General features: G+C 36.8%; 1 protein-coding gene across 2 annotated transcripts in view; it reads right to left on the bottom strand.

Moving 5' to 3' along the window:
• The window catches only part of LOC128873034 (matrix metalloproteinase-2), a 205,677-nt gene that overhangs the window by 134,421 nt on the left and 52,125 nt on the right, over window positions 1–19,131 (bottom strand). For both annotated transcript variants that reach the window (XM_054116315.1, XM_054116316.1), the window contains 2 exons: window positions 7,277–7,378; window positions 3,868–4,037 (listed from right to left, as the gene is read on the bottom strand). In XM_054116315.1, the coding sequence (XP_053972290.1) occupies window positions 3,868–4,037; window positions 7,277–7,378 (272 nt within the window). The remainder of the gene's footprint in view (window positions 1–3,867; window positions 4,038–7,276; window positions 7,379–19,131) is intronic.

Genomic DNA, 19,131 nt, shown 5'->3' with positions numbered 1-19,131 from the left:
GAACCTAAATAGGAATTTATTTTATTCTCCATATATTATAAAATAAACTTTATTTGCAATCTTTTTTATATTCTTGCATATTGTTTGCAATTTGTAGTTTCTTGCACATTCAAATATCTTATAAATGCATAAATATCCGCAGTCTACTAATAAGTGTATTAAAAGTATAGCGTTTTTATATACATTGTAATTGTTTCTCAATGATTATGAAATTTAACTCAGGATTTCACTTCTTACTTAAAATTGTAGTTTCTTTTTATAACAAATTTCATTTACTACACACTGTTATGCAAAACATTGGAAAATCAAACAGATTCAAAAAAGAATTGCAATTGCAACTGATCTGTAAATTTTCAATAATAATTGAATTCAATCGAATTGAACAGTGACATTTGAATTTCAATTGAAAGCTAATCGCAAACCGATTGCAATTACAATTCAAACTTAATTGTCAAATACAATCAACTTTCGATTACATTTCAACTCAATTGCAATTAAATTTTCAATCAATTGACCCAATCGATTGGAAACGAAGTTGATTAATGTTCAACATTGCCCCACAATTAGATTCTAATCGCGAAATCCATTTCAAGTCAGGAAATTACTATAGAAACGTGCATCTATCCAAAAGAAATTAATAAATTGGAAGCGCCCATTGTTAACGGGAGGGATCGCAGAATCGCGACGGACAATTGGTAAAATTCTCAGCCAGCAGACTGCGGACTGCGATAAGCGTACAATTGCAAATGAATTTCCACTATCTTGACCTCCCTTTTTATCGGATTTCCTCTCTTTTCTCCATTAAACCGTTTCATTCGTCGGAAAAGTTCCTAGCCTTGACCTCTCTCGTGTCCCGCAGACACCAACGGGTCCAAGATAATTAAATTAATTGCGCCCGAGTTGTTCCCCTTCAATTAAATTTGTCTATCCTCCCTTTTGTCGCCTAATCGGATAGCGCGATTCGTTCGGGTTATCGCATGCTACTTCCAATTACCGCCACTGCGAAAATATTTCGTATGAATCTGTTTCCCCTGAAATTAACACCCTAAAAAGTATTTTATATCCACATCGAGATCTGTTAACATTTCGTCATCTAATGTCGAGTGCCATCTTTCTGGAAATTTTCTCATTTCATCGCAAAATATCGTTTTTATTTATTGAATTAATTCTTTTCTAGACTAAACCCTCCTCTTTATAGGTTAAAAGTATTAACATTCGAACTACCCCTATAAACAGTGAAAATTTCTTTTACTATATCATTGACCCTGTTGTCCTTTTAAAAGCGATGCAACGTTACTTGTCGTAAATCCTTTCTTTCATTTTTCGTACTAAAAGGCCCACAGAATGGTTTGAGTAATTTTTCAATATCTGCATATGAAATGTCCGCCACGATGACGGAAAAGGTTAATACCAACTTCTAAGAGGCAAGATCTTTTATTTATATAAACATTGACAAGCCAGCTGAGCATGAATCGCACGAAAATGAACATGAAGGCGCACAAAATGGTATGAGCAATTTTTCAATATCTGCATATGAAATGTCCTCCGCGACGACAGAAAAGGTTAACACCAACTTCTAAGAGGCAAGATCCTTTATTTATATAAACATTGACAAGCCAGCTGAGCATGAGTCGTCACTTTGGGCTAACCTAATAGTTGCTCATCTTGTAACCCGATCCAACACGCGATCGTTAAAGCTTAATCGGTGCAAATTGGTCCAGGGTATCTGCCAAGCGGCCAGCAGCCACGGAAGCGTCTTATCCAATAGTGTCCAGTCTCTCTGGCTAACAGTCAACTAAGCCTTTTTTCCAAGTCTGCAACGGGGACAAAGGACCGAAAGCCGGAGGTAGAGTTGGCAGTTTCTGCTCACGTCGCGAATCAGCGCGATTTTCACGGTTGGCCGTTTGCGTGGCTGCAGCCACATCATCCCCGACGGGACACAGAAAGGGGGAGAGATGCTCCAACTGCCAAGCAAACGAACTCGTGCGCGCTGTTGGCCCACGACCAACAATGTCAATGGCATTTCCGTGCAGTTAACGCTGCGTTCGCGCGGAATTTTACCCACCCCGTGGCGTCTCGATCTCCGCGCAGCGACTGGCAATTAGAAGCCCAGACGTGCTGTTCCTTGCACAGGTAACAGCAATAGGCAGTCGTGTATCATTATCCTGGAACTGTTCGCGCTGACGTGTAGCTTCTGCCGTCTACTGCACGATGGATGCACGTCGTATTTACGTGGTCTCGATTTCGGAACATCGTCTGTCCCTTTTTATCGTGTACCATCGCTGACTACACGGAAATGCAGCGTGGAGAGGTCTTACTCGCGGCGGAATATTTTTACTCCAATTCCTTCCTCGGTGCTACGCAAGTTTGCACGCTGTTTGGCACTCTATTGAGTTTCACGAATGTTATTGAATATAACAGAAAGGACGAATTTCTTCCTGGGGTACTCCAAGCGTAAAACACGAAACAACTGTTTACAGGGGTCTGTATCTGTCTCTTGGCGCTTTTTTAGTTTCTAAATTATTAAATGGCATGTATCTAAGAAATTTATTGGAAGCTCTACTTTCTATAAAAAGATATAGTCAGAGAGCGCGCGACATAAAATTTCGGCCAATTTCATTACAAATATCCTTTTGCTACTTGACTGTTTTCTACTAAAGAATAAAAATAATCCAAGGCTGGCAGAGCACAAACGATGCATCGCACCGCTAGAAAGTCGGAAACATGTAAGAAATAACAGTATCTTTGACTGAAATCATTATTACTGAAATTTTTAGAATGTATTGTTGACATACCAAATTGCATAAAAAAGTTGGTCTGGCAGATTGTAAGCGGTGCTAAATGGATCTGGCAGTCGGAAAACCTTGTCGGAAAAACGAAGTAGTTTGATTGAAATCATTATTTCTGAAACTTTTTGTATAAACAATATGTAATACATAGGATTAAAAAAATTTGGTCTGGCAAACTTTGAGTGGTGTTAAATCGGTCTGGCAGTCGTTAAAAGAGCGAACACATATGCGCGCCATGCAAATTCATGACTTATTGAAGTTAAATAATAATAATAATAATAATAATAATAATTGTATGAAATGAAAATCATCACAGCAATATTTTATACATAACTAATGTATATAATGGTTAAAAATAATTATTACTTGATAGTTTTATTGGATTATCGAGATCTCAACGCCGGTAACGCATGTGTGTTCGTTCTGTTAAACGGCTGCCAGACCGATTTAACACCACTCAAAGTTTGCCAGACCAAATTTTTTTAACCCTATGTATTACATATTGTTTATACAAAAAGTTTCAGAAATAATAATATTAATTACTTGATAGTTTTATTAGGTATTTTAATGAACTACTTCGTTTTTCCGACATGGTTTTTCGACTTCCAGACCCATTTAGTGCCGCTTACAATCTGCCAGACCACCTATTTTGTGCAATTTGGTATGTCAACAATACATACTACATATTTCAGTAGTACTGATTTCGGCCAAAAAGCAAATTATTATAATACGCCACTGAATTCATGCCAGACCAAGCATTTCTGAACTAGGGAGACATACCATCTTCGGAAAACAGGTTCATTTGTGTAATGAAATGAGTCATCCATTTCTGTCGCGGGCTCTCGGACTTATATAAAACAGTTCCATTTTTTAAAATGTGACCCTTTTAATAATCTTGTTCTAATTTCTTTTTCTATTCGACTAAAAAATAGTCAATCTGTATTAAGATATGATACACGATGCATACTAAGTGTACCCTATTATCTAAAGTGTGCAAGACAATCTACATATGCATAGAGAAGATACAGTCAGATGAGACTACAGATCTCTAGAGATCTTTGTAAGATTAGACACTTACCTCCAGGTGAGATTCCAATGTGGCCACTGCTGCCCATGGACCGTGTAACGCTTGTGCCTCATCCTCGTGTACCTGGGATCCGGTTGATCCGGAAGTCCGCAACGCGGAAGCTTCAACAATTTCGTCGTAGCTTCGTCGATTTCACCAGTTACAGGAATACCACCATATCTCTGAGGGCAAACACAATGCACGATGAAAGTGTCGCCAATAACGTCGATAACCACCCAAGTAGCCTCGTTATTTTTCTTGAAAATGTGTATCAAATAATTATGATAAAGATATAGAAGCATCGCCTTTGCGATAGTAAAATATTGAGAGTAATAATGGGTGAATAATTCATGAATAAGTGTAGCTCATGCAGTTATGTTTTATGCAACGTACTTTGAAAAATGCACATGAGTACATGAATTCCCCTGATACAAGAAATGTAGGCTACACAAATAATAAAGAGGAATATTATGGAGAATATATCATCGCATCTCATTTTAGAGTAACCACTGCTTCGGAACAAATTCAGTTGGTATGAATAAATATTGGCACGGAATACAGGAAGGACGTAATTTCGCCGAAATTACAATATATGCAGACCGGCGATTCAGAAATAATAGAAAAACAGAGTAGGAATATCAAGCAAAGCACACGAGAAAGAGCAAGAGTTTTCATCTTGAATCACAAAGTTTCACTTAAACAAGAATTTTCGAAACTTGTTTTGTTCGACGGTTTCTTCAAAAATAGTTCACTTTATGCGTGCACTTTCCATAATCTGTGAATTTTCATAAATTAAGTGCTCTTGAATCTTCTACCTCATTTACAATTACTCCACTTTTATGGAAACATTTTTTTCTCTCATGACAGAGAGGTCGATGAATGCATTTACAATTAAATATTAATAAACAATCACGGATTTTTGTGATTTTGGTAGATTGGTAGGCATCGATAGATCCTTCTACGAAATGCTAAATATAGAATTCATATTGGAACCAGAGTAACGAACGATTATAAGTGGAGAGCATAACTTTATAAAATCGTGAAAGGAGAAAATAAAGACGCGAGAGACATCGGATTTTCTTCGGCGCACGTTCTCCATGATTAAGTCGATGATCCTTTAAAGAGGCTGTAAATACACGAGGCTTGAGAACCTCTGGTCCCTTTACTTTCCAGGGAATCAAGTTTACAATATTGCAGCTAAAATATTCACGGCAAAGCAGTATGCCGACGAAGTTCGTTGGTGCAAGGGAAACGGAAAAGTAAACAGAATTTGCATACATTCGAAAAGATGAAGAGGATAAGAATCCCGTCGCTAGGACGCGGACAGAAAGAAGGCAGAAGTTTCCCAGGTAGGGATTCCAGCGTGCACTCTACGAAAACTTGCGCTCCATTCGATTGGGGCGAGGTCTTGGTACCCGCGAAAAAGTTTCCTCCGAAGTTCAACGAAACGCAATAATTCGTCTGCAATTCCTGACCTCGCCTTTCCATTTGCGAAAGAGCTCTCCAACTCTCAGCAGACACCTTCCGCGCGGTGGAAGTAATGTTTGTTTACGATAAGAAACTGCTAACTTTCCAACAAGGGTAGAACAAGTCGTAGCTAAGTTCAGAGCGCGGATACAAACAATTCTGTCGATGGATTTATTATTTGGCGTAAAATGCACTTGAATAGTTTTCGTTTCAACCATTTAATTTAACTCTTTGAAGTTAGATGGGTTTTAAGTTATTCTACCTTTTGCTTAGCTTTACTATTTTATTTCAAGTTTTTCAAGTGTACAAGTCAAAACGCGTCGGCAAGTTGTTGACACTGTTCTTCTGTGCAGCTTGAATTTTATTTTTATTTTATAATCGTGTGCCTCAAAGAATTAAAGATGGCCTGATTTCGAGAATTCAAATACTCTTAACAATTTGTTGAATCTCTCCTTAGAAAAAAAAATTATACATATCGAATAGAGTAACCTTTTCCTTTTGGAAGTCGGTTAAAAAGAGTTGCAACTTGTCTCAGCTTCTAGAATCACCCTCTATATCTCTAGAAAATCCTCCAAATAATACGTATAAACGATCGACGAAGTTCACTTTTCGTGATAACTTAATTGGAATTTCTATTAAAGATTCTTAATTGAAATTATAACTCCAACCTGAACAATTTCTAGGCTTGTCAAACCTGAAAAAATGCACAACAGGTTTCTAAATAAGAAAAATGTAGGCTTTTATTTGTACAAGGTTCGCTGGCTCTTTTGTACAAAGGAAAAGTTCTGTTTCTGGTGCCAAGAGCATGCTAAATATACATATGTTCTCGACATATGTCTTACTTATACAAGTTACACGCAATATTCGAAAAAAATGTAAAGTCTGCCGAGTGAATTTGAAGGAACCGTGAACGTTACTTTGACGATAATTTGTTAGAACACGGGAGGAAATATTGATTTCGTCGAATGTCTACGGACGTTTCCTCCTAACGAGCTCCATTTTCATGTAAATCCTCGCCAGACGAGCGACGCGTCGCTTTTCCCCAATTGCGCGTTTGCTCTCGTTATCCTCCGTTCCAGCTATTTTTCCGGCCGCTAAAGTTAGATTGTCCCTTTGGATCGATCGCCAGGATCATCCAAACGAAATGGAAACCCGTCGACGGTGCGGCATTCAAACGTTTCTGGTAGTATAATCTCGTATTGGAAACGACCCTGTGCTCTTTTAGCGTGATCAGAATTTGTGACGTTCAAGCGAACGGATTACAAGTCGCCCCTAAACGTTCCTATGAAAATAGTTGTCAATTACCTGAGGAACGTCACTAGTTACGATCAGAGGGTATGTTTACAATCCTGGTCAGTTATAAATAAATTGGGTGGTTTCATAAATTTTCCATCGATCGTTGCTTTGATTAGGCTGAGGAGAACATTTGTGAAATGGTAGAATTAATAAGAAGTGTTGGTCTATTAATTTGTATTTTCTATGCTTTTCAATTTTATTTCTTGCTTAATTTATAATTAATTTTCATTTTCATTCCTTTTGCTACATGTGTAGATTAATAACAATATACGGACCACAACAGAAGTACGTTGTTCTTCCAATCAATTCAAGTGATTTGTTAAAGATTAAAGGAAAATATTCAACTGTTCTTTGTTTATTTTATTAATCATTTTAAGTTTCCTTTCCTTTTCCTTTCGCCATTAAAGAGGCGTAATAGTATTTGTTGTTTACGAGAGCGAATAAAGCAATTGTAGCTGAGCCACAACCCAAAATAATAGAAAGCTCGAAACGGAAGCACGTCTGCGTCGCGAAATACAGTATTTCATTTACAGTTTCGTCGACTTTGTAATTTATCGCGTGCACATTTCATTTACAACGGTAAAAGAGTCGCATCACGTATTCGATACTCACGGCAACCTTTCGTGGTATGAAAGCATCGACGAAATATTTCACTCACCTGTAAATGTTTGATGGCGCTCCTGAGCTGGTCGTCCGTTCTAAGGTTTCCTGTTTCTAAATCTGACTGGGGTAGGTATCCAAATTTCATGAGATAATTTTGCTGGAACAGAAGGAAAAGGAAACGTGAGTCATCGCTGGTTTCGAATGTAAATGGAAAGATATTTGGAGAACAATTCGGACCGAGTTCCTGAGAAATTCTCGATATTATTTCTAGGGATGGTCTCGGAGATCTTAACATTAATACTACCAAGGTCAATGTATATTTGTAATTGGGAGAAAGGAGCAACAAAACAACTTATTTCTAAAATTCATTCTCTATTTAACTCTATTATTATAGAATGGTCATCCGCAAAAATTGGACTAAAGTTATTGTTATCAGTCGATTGATTTTGAGAACTATCAATTGTACACGATTTCAAACCAGAGTTATAAGAACTTCTAAATAATTCCACGAACATACAAAATAATTACATGCAATTTTGTATACCCTTTTCAAAACGTCATTGCTAGACTGTGAACTTTTATACAAAATAAAATCTTAGCAAATATACTTGCAAAAATTGAATTTCAATAAAAATTTATTTTACTCTGTAAATGTAACACGAATTTTACTTTCAATATTTTATTTATATTATTCCATACCGTGTGCATTTTGTAGTTTTTTCCACATTCAAATTTCCTGCATATGTATAAAATTACACGTACGTCAACTACCAAAAATGTTCAGAACTTGAACATTTTTTTTATATTAAAGCATACAGTCCATAAAGATGAGCGCATCCCCTTAAACATTCTCCACTTTATCGCTTCAATGGACACCTCGCTTTAAAACGTAACGTTTTAAAGCGGTAAAAGATCTACGGCTTTATTTGTCGAACAAATTTTGAAAATGGCAAAACCGTTTCCAGGTGACCGGTGACGATATTCCCTGGCGATTCGTGCTGCACTTTTGGCTGGCTTTTCCTATGCGGATACAAATCAAGCTGAAAGCACCTCGAATACCTCTGCGGAACTCGCTGGCAGCATTCAGCCTGAAATAGGCCGCATCCAGTGATGCAACACGGAAGTGTATCGCTGGAGGAATTTCCCTTCATCGCATAATACGCGCTTCTCCGTTTTATTTCGATGAAATCGAATTGCAGTGCGGCTTTCTTATCAGTGGACGCGTTCTTTGCGAGTTTCAGAGGTTACTTGACCCAGCCGAAATTTACATAATTCGTCATCTTTATATGGCAAGTATATGCATTAGGTTGTCCAGAAAGTCCGTGCTCATTTTTAAGAAAAATTCAAAGGCACATTTGAAAAACATTGAAAACATCAGATTTTAAAATATACAGTATCATAAAAAGAAGTCAATTTTATTAATGTCATTAATTGATTATCATTTGCACCCTATATTCTTATTTCTTGTTCGAGTAATAAATAAAGTTAATAAGTTTAAAATAAATTCAAAATTGCATCAAAATATTAGGTCGAGTCATAAGTAACTTCCGATGCAGCTAAGTAGAATCTCATTGTTCACTATATAGACGAGGCTTCTGTTAGTCTTTTGTCGACTGTTTTGTGTGATACATGTTACGTCAAACTGTTTTTTTTTCACCTCTGAAAAGGATAGGCAAAAAGTACATATTCGTCATGTAATGCTTTGGGAATTTAAACAAGGCAATAATGCTAAGGCGACAGCTGACAAAATATGCAGTGTACATGGTGACGGACTAATAACTGATCGGACAGTTAGAAATTGGTTTATAAAATTCCGTTCTGGAGATACAACCTTAAAAGACGAACCGAGGGCGGGACGTCCTTCCGACTTTGACGACAACCTTTTACAGGCAATATTGGAGCAAAATCCACGTCAATCAACAAGAGGTATAGCAGAAAGGTTGAATACATCACAATCAACTGTTAACCGCCACTTGAAGAAATTAGGGAATGTTAGCAAGTTAGGAGTATGGATACCTCACCTCATGGATATCTCAGTGAACGAAATAAAGAAGATCGCATGTCAATCGCCACAAGTCTGCTCTCACGGGTAAAAATTGAGCCCTTTTTAAACAGGATTGCAACAGGCGATGAAAAATGGGTTACCTATGACAATATAGTCCGCAAAAGACAGTAGCTTGATAAGGATCAACCACCCCTACCAGATCCGAAAGCAAACATCCATGGCAAAAAGATTTTATTGTGTGGTGGGATTGTCAAGGAACAATTCACCACGAATTGTTGAAGTCAAATTTAACGAATACTGCGGATAGATGCGTTCAGCAGTTGCAAAGAGTGCAAGAGAAACTCCATGAAAAACGTCCTGCACTCGTCAATCGCAGAAACGTCATTCTTTTACGCGACAATGCGCGTCCACATACAGCAAGGGTGACTTAAGAAAAGATTCTTGAGCTTGGATGGTCTGTTTCACCACGTCCACCTTACTCCCCGGATCTTGCCCCGAAAGACTACCACCTTTTCTGTTCCTTACAAATCTTTTTGAATGGAAAAACCTTCAATTCTGAAGAGCAAGTCAGGCAGGCTGTCGAAAACTTCTTCCAATCCAAACCAACCACATTTTACAAGGAAGGAATTGATAAACTCCCAGAAAGATGGGAGAAGGTTATAGATAATAGTGGTGAATACTACATATTAAATTAATATAATTTTGTTATTTAAAGAGAGCAAAATAAATGTCTGATAGAAAAACGGAAGTTACTTATGACTCGATCTAATATTATGTTTCATGTTAATATTATTGTTTCTTGAGATGTACGGATACATGGTACATAAACATTTTGCTGCACGGTCAACACTCGACCTGTTCCTTGTATACACTCTCGAAAGTCTAATACATACGGTGACGTTTTCGAGTCCCCGATTTCGAGGGAACTAACCTAAACCTCAAACATAGTTTATGACTGTTCACATCTAACCCTCACGTAGATTTACGGGGCATCACGCGCCGTTGAAAGTGGTGAAGTTACCTAAGTTTTAACAAGGTTCTGCAAGTTTCGAGGAGCTTGTACAAATTCTAAGGCAATTTTGCAAGTTCTAAAACGGTCCCGGGTTAAGAAACTCCGGCTGTATTGGTCGCCACGTCGACATTGAAGTCACACGCCTGAAGCATTTTCAAAAGGAGATTACATCAATTTCTCTCGCCATAGTCAAATCCCTGCTGCGTCCAAAAAATTTAGAAGACTTGGAGTCCTCGTATAGCTCTGTATATTTTTTTGAATGATGATAACGGCCAATAAGTAATCATAATTTAAACAATAATATACATCTAATAACTGCATTATTGACCTTTCATTATTCATTAAGGGGTTAGTCGCAGTCAGGAAAATGGAAACGGACAATTTCTTGTGTGTGTGTTTTTTTTAAGGTATTAAATAATTTTTCTGAATGAAATGTAAATATATTACAAACTATGTCTTAAAGAACTGTAAAAGAATTTTTGTTTTAAAAAAAGGTTAATTCATTTCGTCATAACAGGCGATGGCGTGGGTGGGTGGCCACTTGGTTTGCGGTGAGCAAGATTTTTCTACACTGGTTTACTTGAAAACAAAATTAAAGATAGATTTAGAAAATATATTAGACTAACGGGTCCCTGATCGAAGGATTTTTGTTTTCTTGTATACTTTTTTTTAATTCTGTATTGAATCGTTTAATTTTAGTGAAAAAATTGAAAATCAACTTCAAATGTACGCCATTTTGTTTTAAATTAATTTTTTCCAAAATCCTTCGATCAGAGACCCGTTAGACTAATCTATTTTCGAAATCTAGCTTTGTTTTTGTTTTCAAGTAAACCAGTGTAGAGAAATCTTGCTCACCGCAAACCTATGTTTTTAAAACAAAATGTCTTTTAGTTCTTTAAAACATGCTTTATAATATACTTAATTGTTACTTATGCAAATTATTATTTAATAACTAAAAAAAATCACAAAGAAATGTCGTTTTTCCTCTTCCTGACTGCGACCAACCCCTTAATACTGTTTAATATTCCTGTTCTCCACTACTTGCTTTCGATTGAACTTAATCAATATTTCTATTGTTGGTATTCTACTTCTTTCAAATATTCTCCATCCATAATCATACTCACCAATTTGCAAGAATATCACATTAAACTGCAAAATTGGTATAACAAAATATTGAATCGAGACAAAAGTATTACAATACCGTAATTCAGAGCCATGAATCGTCATAAACCGTTCTTCCTGTACTACAATGTACTAAAAAACGAAATAATAACCAAGCAAAAGGACTCCGTAAAATACGACCATCTGTTCTCAACAATGAAACCCTATTGTTCCAGTAATTTCCGGTTTCTTTATTTCCTCTCGCGTGCCACGTTCCGCTAAATTAGTTTTCGTCTGTCACGTTGATTGCGCCGATAGCGATAACCATTATCAAATTCCTGGATAAGATTTTGAGTAACGTTTCAGCAGTTCGCTGGAGTTCCAGCCTGGCTTTATCGCTCCCATTCCCTTCGTGAATTCACGATGGAGGTTACGGCTCTATCAAGGGTGATTACGAGACCGAAGATAAGCTCAAGGGCCAGCGCGATAGCTTTAACGGAAGAGGATACGAAGAACATAATCGTAGGACTTCAGGAAGCCTTCGAAAGATGTGAACGAGAACGTTGTTACGAAATCTTTGGAGAGATCTTTTGTCGGTGGTATCTGGGAAATTCAGGCCGTAGCGAATTATGAAACAATTTGTTTACGACTGCAATAATTCTGGGATTGACTCTGTAATTGAAAACGTTGAACGCTTTATCGAAACACTCTATACAGGGTGTCTACGTTTAAGTTCGGACATACGCAGGGTGTCAATTCTACAACAAATTTCCAACAAGAAATTACTCTTAGACATTTTCTTTGTGTCGCCTTATTCTTGAGAATTTTCACTTTCAATATTTTTTTATACGTTTGTGACTTGACACTCTTTAAACGGCCATAACTCCACCAAATTACAGTGCAAACTTAAAACCAAATATACCATTCGAAAGAACGTTAAATTTCCCATCTCCCTGATGCAAAACCAAATTACGTAGATTTAAACGTCATTACGTCATTTACGTTTGCATTTAAACGTCATTTTCTCCCGAAAATACCACCGTACAATTTGTTTTGACAATACCATTCCAAAGCTGAGACTTCGAGGAAGTTTTTCCCGAAGAGTGCCCGTCAAAAAACTATGTCTTTGAAACCGAAAAACGGATAGAAAAAAAATCAAATTTTTTGAAAGTTTCACAATGTAAAGTTTGTCCTAATTTTTCACTTGTTAAATCTACGTAATAATTTTTAATTTGACATCAAGGAGATGGGAAATTTATCGCTCTTTCGAATGGTATACTTAACTTTAAGTTTGCACTGTAATTTGGTGGAGTTATGGCCGTGTAAAAAGTGTCAAGTCGTAAACGCATAACAAATATTGAAAGTGAACATTCTCGAGAATAAGGCGACACAAAGAAAATGTCTAAGAGTAATTTCTTGTTGGAAATTTGTTGTAGAATTGACACCCTGCGTATGTCCGAACTAATACGTAGACACCCTGTATGTGTGCTGCTGCGAAGACAAATGGTTTTGTTTGAAAATAAAAGCTGATTAACCCTTTGACTGCGAAGGGTGGATATTATATATATACCCTCGAGAAATGGACTCAGAAAAATATTTATATTCGTTAAATCAATTTTTAAAAAATGTCAGTTTATAGGGGACGACGAGATGAAACTTGTTTATATTTACAGTTCATTCATAGGACGCTCAGTTTTGAAAATATGAATTTTGATGAAATGAATGAATGAATTTTTCACTATATAAAATTAATAAGAACCCATCAAAGCAATGTTGTCAAATTGTGATTTTAGTATCGAAAAACATTTAAAGCGTTGAAACACATGTTTTCTCTCACGATATACTCGACTGAAATAGATTAAAGCAGAATGAAAGGAAGTAGAGGGTCGGGGGTGGCCCATATGTGCTTTAGGCTGAGCAGATAACAGCGAAGGAAATAATATGAAAGGGCATCGTTAAACATAGCCGAAATTTTTGAAGAAGCGAAGGAACCAAGAAGAAAACAGGCAAATATTGCTTTCTTTTTTGCATCTCGTTGATTCGTAGCCGAGTTGCGAGCAATGTCCGCTCTGCTCCTACGAGGGAATAAGATTGAAATGTCTGCTTATGCGCGCTTCCCCTTTCGTCAAGAAAAATGAGATATTTCTCGCGAGAAGAAGAAAATATGGGCGGAAAATATGGTTCGCTTGAAGATGTCGCGAGTGGAAAATGGCAGGAGCGTGTTGCGAAAAACTGCGTTACACCTCCGGCTGGGACGTAACTGGGTCATTCCATGCGAAATCGGACACTAAATGAAACAGCATGTCAGATTTTTTGAAAATTTGAGTCTTTAGTAATACTCAAACGTACCTCTAAGGATTATTCAAAGTTTCAACAATTATGGATTTTACAGGTGTTTGAAAATGTTATATAATAACTGTTTACTAATATGAAGAATGTATAACTATTAAGAACTGATTATTTTTCGAGTGAAATTATTAATAAATGTACAAATATTAATACTTATATATATTATAATACTATAATATTAATGTTTGTAATAGTATTTGAACCAATCGGTTTGAATTAATGTCTATTTATGATAATGTGGAGAATATAGAATTACTGAATTGTTTCTTAGATATAAACGTAAAATAGAAGAACCATGTATTTTTATTTTTTAAATAATGTATACTGTGGAAGTACAGTGTTGTTTGCAGCAATCCAGTTTCCTTAAACTTCGGCTAAACGAACACAAACCGAGTATGGGCATCAACCGAATGGACGATTTCTCTGGCATTGTTCCACGAACTCTTCCTTTTCGCTACCAAAACCGGTTGAACGCGACTGCGTCATCGGTTGCACTACCATTTATAGAAGATAATGTATCGAGGAATGTCATTCGATGCTGAGGTATTTTTGGGCCAATCCTAGCATACCCGGTCAGGTTACTCTTTTCTCGACCAGAGTCGATGAACCTTCGATACTTCTCCAGCTTGTATTATTGATCCTAAAGGATTATCCAAAAGAAGCTTCAAGATTCTATTTTTTAATAACAGAATACGACGATCGGCGTACTCATGGTGAACACTCGAGTGACATTTTATTTTGGGTGAAAAATAGATCTTTTCATGTTGATAGTCTTGTTAGAAGTCTTTAAAATATTTTTACCAAATTGTATTAACAAAATTTCATAATCCCGAGTCGTCTTATTAAATCTGATTGAATTTCATTTAAAAATCTGCGCACACGTAAAATACACTTCAGATGATGTCTGAAACTAAATATACGGGGTGTCCCAGCATCTGTGGTACAATCGAGGTGGGGGTAATTCTACATAAAAAAAAAAAACAAATCGAAAATAAAGAATAAAATTTGTTCATTTGAGGTTTCGTTCTTGAGTAAATCGGTATGAATATTTAGCGAGTACGCGTACACGTGACTATGGTTTAGATGGATAGATCCCGATACAGGTCGTATGTATGTTTGTACATATGACACTTACAAGTAGTACTCACATACATGACACTTATAAGTAGTATTCATATCATTAATATCAAGATGATGTGGCGTATTACTCATTTCTGTCTACGGATTTAGAGTGAGTTTAAAGTCTGTATCGAGATCCATCTATCTAGGCCATAGTTAAGTGTACCCGTACTTGCTTAATATTCAAAATCGATTTCCTCAAGAACGAAACCTCAAATGAAAAAACGTTATTCCTTATTTTCGATTTGTTTTTTCATGTAGAATCACCTCCCTCTCGGTTGTACCACCGATCCTGGGACACCCTGTATAAATTGTATGAAGAATTCAAAGTTATTAGCTGAAAGTGTCGCCGTTTCGTTAATTTCTTTCGAAACTATTTCCTCCGAACGTGTAAATTGGGCCACAAGGTAAATTACCAGTCCAACCACCGCGTCTCGTCAGGAGAAATGAATTACGTAAATACATGTACTTTTTTCTTCAATTAGCATTTTGCTCAGTTCCAGCGCAACGTCCGCGGCTGCTAAGAACAATAACTCCACCCATCTTCGTCTGGCCCCCCTGTCGGCCGAGCATTCAACGAAGATGTACGCGTGTTTATGGCCGGTGTTCCACGGTGCAATAAAAGAAAACGAAACGACAATTCCGAGAGAAAAGGTGGAGAAGGAAGAAAGGAACGGAGGTGGAAGAGTGGCGTCCCCTTCGGTACGCGCTTATCGCATACAAAACCGTTTAACGTCGAGAGCAACAATCTCTTTTGTAGAAGCGCCCTCCGCGGCATTTAGCTATTCTGCTGCGCCGCCAATTGCGTCGAGCACAGCTGCGCTATCATCTTCGACAGCCGTGACCGAGTTTCTTTTCCCAAGTTTTCCGCCCTGGTCCGGATTCAAGACAACAAGATGCTCGCGAGGAGAAAAGACGCCGTCGACTTCGCGCTTTCGATTGCTACCGTGCCAACTTTTTCGCGGATAAAGCGACACGTTGCACCCGCAAATGCAAAGATACTGGATTCAATTTCCTGCACAGTCGACTCTCCAGACAGTGTCAATACCTTGTCCGTTCTCTTGGGCTTTTGTCGTTCATAGTCGAAGGATAAGAATGGAAATTTGGGCTGTTAAAGTTCACGTTTTATGGTAAGTGTTGAATTTCGCGGCTAATTAGCGCGTCAGCATGTGTATATTCAGATGACGGGCTCCTTGTCCGCGCGTTTTTGTTTTTAGTTCTGTTGTTTTTCCATTGTAAAAGCCCAACAACAATATTATATCAATTCGTGCATGATAAGTTGTTCCGTGATTTGTGGTACAAAAGGAAATCATTTTTCATCCCAAACAGAGTAAAAAGTCCAACAGTAAGAATATCAGATAGTGGCAATATTATGTAGGACTTGACTAATCAATGATACGCAGGGTGTTTCATTTGAAGTGGAGTGGTGAAATACCTAAAGAGGGAATGAAACTATCGGAAAAATGTTTTTATAAAAGTTATTTGGTACAAGGTGGTATCAGTGGGGTCTCCTGAATTAGGAGGTCTAAAAAAAGCGGTTTTTCGTGAATTTTTTTAGGATGGAAAAAAATAATTAATTCTATCGAACTGTTTATCCTATTTTCATACATATTTGAGTAGTCCGTACAAATTTTTTCAACAAGAAATATTCGAATTGAGTCGACTGTGACGCACATTTGTACAGCACCTCACAATAAAAACCTCCTATCGGCGGGAAAGATGCAGGTCGTAATTCTGGTTTGACACAAAAAAATCAAAAGAAATTTTCATTTTCATACATTTTTCTTCTATGTGAACTAAGAAAAACCCGCAAAAATGGTGAAATGTGAAATTACTGCAAGTTTGAAAAAAGAACGAGTTCTTTGGGTGAAAAAAATCACTTTAACTCGATAAAAAAGTTGTTTAAAATTTTTTTTTGTATGAAATTGTTTAGTTCACATAAAAGAAAAATGTATGAAGATGAAAATTTCTTTTGATTTTTTTTGTGTCAAACCAGAATTACGACTTGCATCATTCCCGCCGATAGGAGATTTTAATTGTGAGGTGCTCTACAAATGTGCGTCACAGTCGACTCAATTTGGATATTTCTTGTTGAAAAAATTTGTACAGACTAGACAAATATGTGTGAAAATAGGATAAACAGTTCGTTAGAATTAATTATTTGTTTCCATCCTAAAAAAATTCACGAAAAACCGCTTTTGTTAGACCTCCGAATTCAGGATACCCCCTTAACAGAATATTACATTGTATAGCATCATACACAATAATATATATCATTATTAATAACTAGACTGCGGATCTTTATGCTAAATAAAATCCCGAACGTCCTTACAAAAATTGAACCTAAATAGGAATTTATTTTATTCTGAAAATATCATAACATGAACTTTACTTTCAATCCTTTTTATATTTATGTATATTGTTTGCATTTTGCAGGTTCTTGCACATTCAAATTTCCTATAAATGCATAAAGATCCGCAGTCTATTAATAACATAATATAGCATAATGCAGCATAGTACAGCATTATAGAGCATACAGTCAATCCCATAAATATTCGTACCCTCTATTGAAGAAGTTTGACTAAATTAAATAATAATTTTAATAGTACCAAATGAATTTTTCATTCTAAATATGTATATGAATAAACTTATAACAATTCATATATACATCAACATATTTATACAAACATCCTCTTGGAAACATCAAATCTACCATTTAATTTAAACAAATTTCTTCAATGGTCATATAGGGTACGAATATTTATGAGACTGACTGTATATTAACAAATATATTTTTTACATATATGTTTTTGACTGTTTATACTCGAAAAAATGTCTAAACTTCGACAAAGTACTTATGAAGATATGTTAAAAGTTTGAAATTAATCCCTCCAATAATTTCCCCAATAAAAACTCTCAAATATGACGAAATGTTTAAGTCTGAAAATTAAGCATATACCTTGAGAATATGAATGCCATTTACATAATTTATACAGCTGCGATAAGAATACAAATCAGTCATTTCGTCTGCATCCTTTCCTAAATGTAAATTATTACTAGAGAGGTACAATGGAAATCGTCGAGGCCCGCAAACGCGATGATGAAGAAATTGAGTGGATAACAAAGATTGACCATCGCATGACTCTTCTATGATTGCAATTCAATATTAACGGAGTTTAACTTGAAAATTCTCAAATAGCTTACGTTACATTCTGTTTTAGAATAGTGAATGGTTTAATTAAGTGCACACTACTTTCGAGTTGATTAAAATTTATGCTCTATCTGCACCGTCGAGGAAGACACTTGTGTTTCATAATGCAAGGTCTTAATCTCATTATGGCTCTTGCGAACCATTTAATCGCATTACTATATCCGTACCCGCCTATGATAATCGCGTGGATCTATTTCTGGGTTATTAACGTCACTCGTATCTAATTTACATAGCGCTGAAATTGGAAGTAAATTAATAACGTACATTCGTGACCGCTATACCTTCTATTCTATTTTAACAATTGAACCGAAGTAATGTCCTCAACTGCTCCGTCAGGTGCAGAAGCGAGACTTTCGTGGGAAATAAAAGAGTACTAGGGAAACACACTCAACTCGAACCGCAATTGTCCATGTTCTCCGCTGTATCGGCGTGCCGTAGTTTCACGAATTAAAGTCTCTTAACGAGGGTTACTCCGATCGACTGGACACTTGACCTCGTTGACCCGGTTTCCGGTTCGCTTGTGTCCTTGCCAACTCTTCTATTGCTTCTCTCTGCCGGAAGATAAGACACGAAAAGAAAAAGGTAGCTTCTTTCGACGATTCTACTGCCCCTTGGAGATTTTCGCAAGCTATCTTCCTCCTTTCCATCCTCCTTTTATTCTCGATGTCAGAAATTGAAGACTTCGGTGTAAAAATCGGTCATCGCCATTTTGCGACGTATCTAGGTCAGGACGTTTTATTTTCTAAAAAATCGCTCTGGATTCGACTGGTCCTTCCGTCACGGACTTCGATCGGGGTCCAACTTGCTTTTTCCGCGAGCTAGTTCTCTGCAGAGGTCAGTTTTGATCCTTATCCATTTATTTATTTAGAAGAAGTGAATGTAAGAGAGCTGTGCGAGTGTTAGGAAGAGAGAGCATAGAATGAGTACTAAGCTGCAGAATTTATAGATTTACAGTCACCCGTAGCTGTTCTTGTTTCAGAGGGGTGTAATACAGGTTAAATGTTTGTTGTTTTTTTTATGATTTGCAAATAATGTGATGTAAGAAAAGTTCTTCCTCGTGTAAAAATTACAAAGAATAAATTATCTACCACTACTGTCCTGCATTTGATATAT

The sequence above is a fragment of the Hylaeus volcanicus genome, chromosome 2 (genome assembly GCF_026283585.1).
Source record: "Hylaeus volcanicus isolate JK05 chromosome 2, UHH_iyHylVolc1.0_haploid, whole genome shotgun sequence".
NCBI lineage: Eukaryota > Metazoa > Arthropoda > Insecta > Hymenoptera > Colletidae > Hylaeus > Hylaeus volcanicus.
This window is presented reverse-complemented; position numbering and strand designations above follow the sequence as displayed.